Source organism: Triticum aestivum, chromosome 5B, assembly GCF_018294505.1.
Source record: "Triticum aestivum cultivar Chinese Spring chromosome 5B, IWGSC CS RefSeq v2.1, whole genome shotgun sequence".
Classification (NCBI taxonomy): domain Eukaryota; kingdom Viridiplantae; phylum Streptophyta; class Magnoliopsida; order Poales; family Poaceae; genus Triticum; species Triticum aestivum.
In genome coordinates, this window is record NC_057807.1 from 709,014,678 (window position 1) to 709,018,199 (window position 3,522).

The 3,522-nt window shown below is 50.5% G+C and overlaps 1 protein-coding gene across 1 annotated transcript; it reads left to right on the forward strand.

Annotated features, from left to right (window-relative positions):
* On the forward strand, positions 1-1,231 carry LOC123117873 (probable cytokinin riboside 5'-monophosphate phosphoribohydrolase LOGL5). The gene is made up of 2 exons (XM_044538537.1): positions 1-612; positions 745-1,231. The coding sequence occupies exons 1-2, from the start codon at positions 118-120 to the stop codon at positions 991-993; spliced, it is 744 nt and encodes a 247-aa protein (XP_044394472.1). The 5' UTR covers positions 1-117; the 3' UTR covers positions 994-1,231.
* Positions 1,232-3,522: the final 2,291 nt, after the last annotated feature.

The window sequence follows — 3,522 nt, forward strand, 5'->3', positions numbered from 1 at the left end:
ACGCACCGCACCTTAGCTACCCTTTGCTTCCCTTCCCTTCCGCCTACCTAGATTCTACCTGCATCAAGCTTCAAGCAGCTAGTACGTGCGCTTGTGCCGGCACAGTCAAGGCGATCAATGGATAGAGATTCCATGGAGGCGCCGACGTCTACGACGGCTGCGCTGGCTATGCCAAAGCCAGCGCCGGCGAGCAGCAACAACGACAAGAAGGCGTCGCGGTTCAGGCGGGTATGCGTGTTCTGTGGAAGCAGCGCGGGGAGGAAGGCGGCGTACCAGTCGGCGGCGGTGCAGCTCGGGCAGCAGCTGGTGGAGCGCGGCATCGACCTCGTGTACGGCGGCGGCAGCGTGGGCCTGATGGGCCTGGTTTCCCGCGCTGTGCACGGCGGCGGCGGGCGCGTCACGGGCGTAGTGCCTCGGTCGGTTCTCCCGCGGGAGCTGATCGGCGAGACGCCCGGCGGGGAGGAGGTGAAGGCGGTGTCGGGCATGCACCAGCGCAAGGCCGAGATGGCCCACCGCGCCGACGCCTTCGTCGCGCTCCCCGGCGGCTACGGCACGCTGGAGGAGCTGCTGGAGGTCATCACCTGGGCGCAGCTCGGCATCCACGACAAGCCGGTTAGTGACCTCGCTCACCCTATGAACTCGCAAAGAACATATTTTTCTACACAGTTCATACAAATTTGGGATGAATTTGGTTAGATTTTGTGATGTCTCGTTTGATTGAGATGGATTTTGTGTGAACTTTAGGTGGGATTGCTGAACGTGGACGGGTACTATGACTTGCTGCTGGCGTTCATCGACAGGGCGGTGGAGGAGGGGTTCGTGGCACCGGCGGCGCGGCACATCATCGTGGCGGCGCCCACACCCGGTGAGCTGCTAGCCGCGCTGGAGGAGTACGTGCCGGCGCACCACGACGCCTCCTCCGTGAAGCTCAGCTGGGAGTCGTCCGTGGACACCAGGACCTGCTCACCACCCAAGCCAGACATGTCACGCTAGCTAGCCTAGCCTAGCCTTGTAGTGCTGGTAGTATATATTTCTTTTCTTTTATTCATGAAGTAGAAGTACTAGTCTAGGAAAGGAGCTACCCTCCTCAACTACCCAATTAAGATTGACATATACATATACTACATCAGATTATATATTCATCCAACCAGACATACGCGTATACATACTGATATCATGAAGTTTTTGTAAGTATAGCCACTTAGTATATTGATTGATCAATTGATGATTACTCTGTGACTTGTATATGAATGTGTGTGTTCTTGCCTGCTTTGGCTTGTGCTAGTATGTGGTATCTTTTGTTCCCATTTCTGGGGAGAGATGGTGATTTGCATTTGGGGGTTCATGGCATCCACATGTATGTTCATCTGTTGCATGAATGATTGCATCGCCAAAAGATAGATCGATGATGGATGTGGCCAGCTCCCCAACAGTCGGAAAAGGTGGATCCATTCAGTCATTCATTCATATCCCTGTCTACCTGCAGTAGCTACAACTTGCAGCTTTAGCCGTGTGCGTGCATGTGTGTGAGAGGTCAGCAATTCACGCACGTGGATGCACCACCGGGCAGATAACGGTAGTGGCCGGGGATCTTCTCTGGGGTTGAGGAAGATAGGATGCAGCCAACCAACCAGGTACTGCTGTTCATGTGCTGTCCAGTCCAATCTTATCTAATCCAAGTATCCAACCAACACACGTGGAAAGAAACCAAAGAATGGCTCAATGCTCACTCTACTCAAGTCACCCTCACAATTCTTCTTACACTGGTCACAATGAGAAGTACCATCTCACCATGTACTAGTATATCATGCATATTGTACTAGTGTGATACTACATCCATAATGCATAGTATCATAAGTTGCTAGCATCATATATGCATCATTTACTGTCATGCATGACATAGTAGAACTCCGGTTGTGATACTCAATCCCCCCTCCCCCTCTCTCTCCTCATTTAACTTTGTGTCACCTCAACAAAAATGCCTAGTTGGTATGCATCATACTACTAGCTACGATACTCACATTGTGACCCTCCGATTCATATTAATTTCACCGGTTTAGTACAAAGTTATTAATATGGATCGGAAGGAGTACCAGTTATCCATTTATCATCTCCTAACATTACAATTTTTTGGCACTTCTGATGAGAGCACGACCTCAGACGTGCCGATGATTTGTCCCGATCTTTTACGATGCAATAACCTCCAAGATCCACCGATAAAAAATACTCCCAATTACACGAGCGGTACGCGTAACCTGGAGCAGGGGTGACGACGACCAACGGACAATCCCTCGACACACAAGGAACTTCCGCCGTACTAGACGTTACCAGCGCGCAACCCGTCGGTGACGAACGGACCTCGAGCCAAGCGCAACTTCCATACAGAAAAATCACGCGAGATAAATAGCAGCGACACCCAAAGAGGGCCGCTTCGTAATGGATACAATATTCTGTCTAAACTTTTAAAAAATAGCCTCCGTACATTGGCCGTAGCCTGCCCTTTTTATAGGCGCCACACACCTGATGGAACCGACCCAACATGCAAGATACGAACGATCTATCTCTCTTTTCTAGTTTAACTAAACGAATCTTACCTAATTAACAAACCGGCAAGATTGATCACGTAAGGACCTAGGACTCAAAAGAAAGTCTACGTAAGTAGGACTACTGGATAAAATATAAACTTGACCCTCACGTTACCATGTAGAGCCTGAATTGGAATTCTTTCCAACGAAAAACCAACTACACGGGGGCGTTCTAAAATTAGGCTTGATCGCCTCTTCCTTTGGTTCAAGTGTCGATGGGAACTTTAAGAGAACAGATCCAATATAAAACACATGTTCACTGACTGGCTGCACTTGGACGTCTTGTACCTCGGCCATATTTCTCTTCTCCACGATACATTTTTCTGATACTTGTGGCATCGAATTCCAATGATCCAAGTTCTTGTCCTTCTGTTTAGAGCACGAAATAACCTGAAATATTTTTGGATGTGAAACAATATCTTTGGAACCAGTTGTCACATCAACTTCATACCCTGAATTATGGTCTAGGAAACATAATTATCTCCATTGAGGCGGACGGCTAAGGCACCGGCGCGGATCTAGCATGGCAGTGGATTTGGCCCGCGGGAGCTCCGCGGAGATCCGGCTATTGCAAGGTGTGTGGTTGGTCGCTCTTATGGGGTGACAACGTCGCCATCGCGTTAGAGGTGTCTATGCCAGTGGGCTAGCGGGCCAGTGGATTGTTGATGCGTTGGGGTGGACTTCTCCGGGCAAGAGCCTCGACAATACGTCACCTATGGATGTTGCATCCTCCATGGCGTCCGTTGTGGAGCTCTTCCCTTCCCTTCACCCTCGGGTCGTGCCCTTCGGGCAAAGGCTAAGACTCTCATGCCATTCGGGTGCGACGTTGTTTCCACGCCGCTTCCCCTTTGTGGCGTCGCCATGAAGGTCATCGATCCCTCAATGTTCTCCCAGTGATGGACGAACGTGACTCTTTCCCTTTGGGGCAGCAGGGAAC

What these genes read in the sequence shown, in the direction of transcription:
- LOC123117873 (XM_044538537.1), top strand. Translation starts at nt 118, where the DNA reads ATGGATAGAGATTCCATGGAGGCGCCGACGTCTACGACGGCTGCGCTG. An exon ending in TCGGCATCCACGACAAGCCG is followed by an intron (nt 613 to 744) that starts GTTAGTGACCTC and finishes TGTGAACTTTAG; the next exon opens with GTGGGATTGCTGAACGTGGA.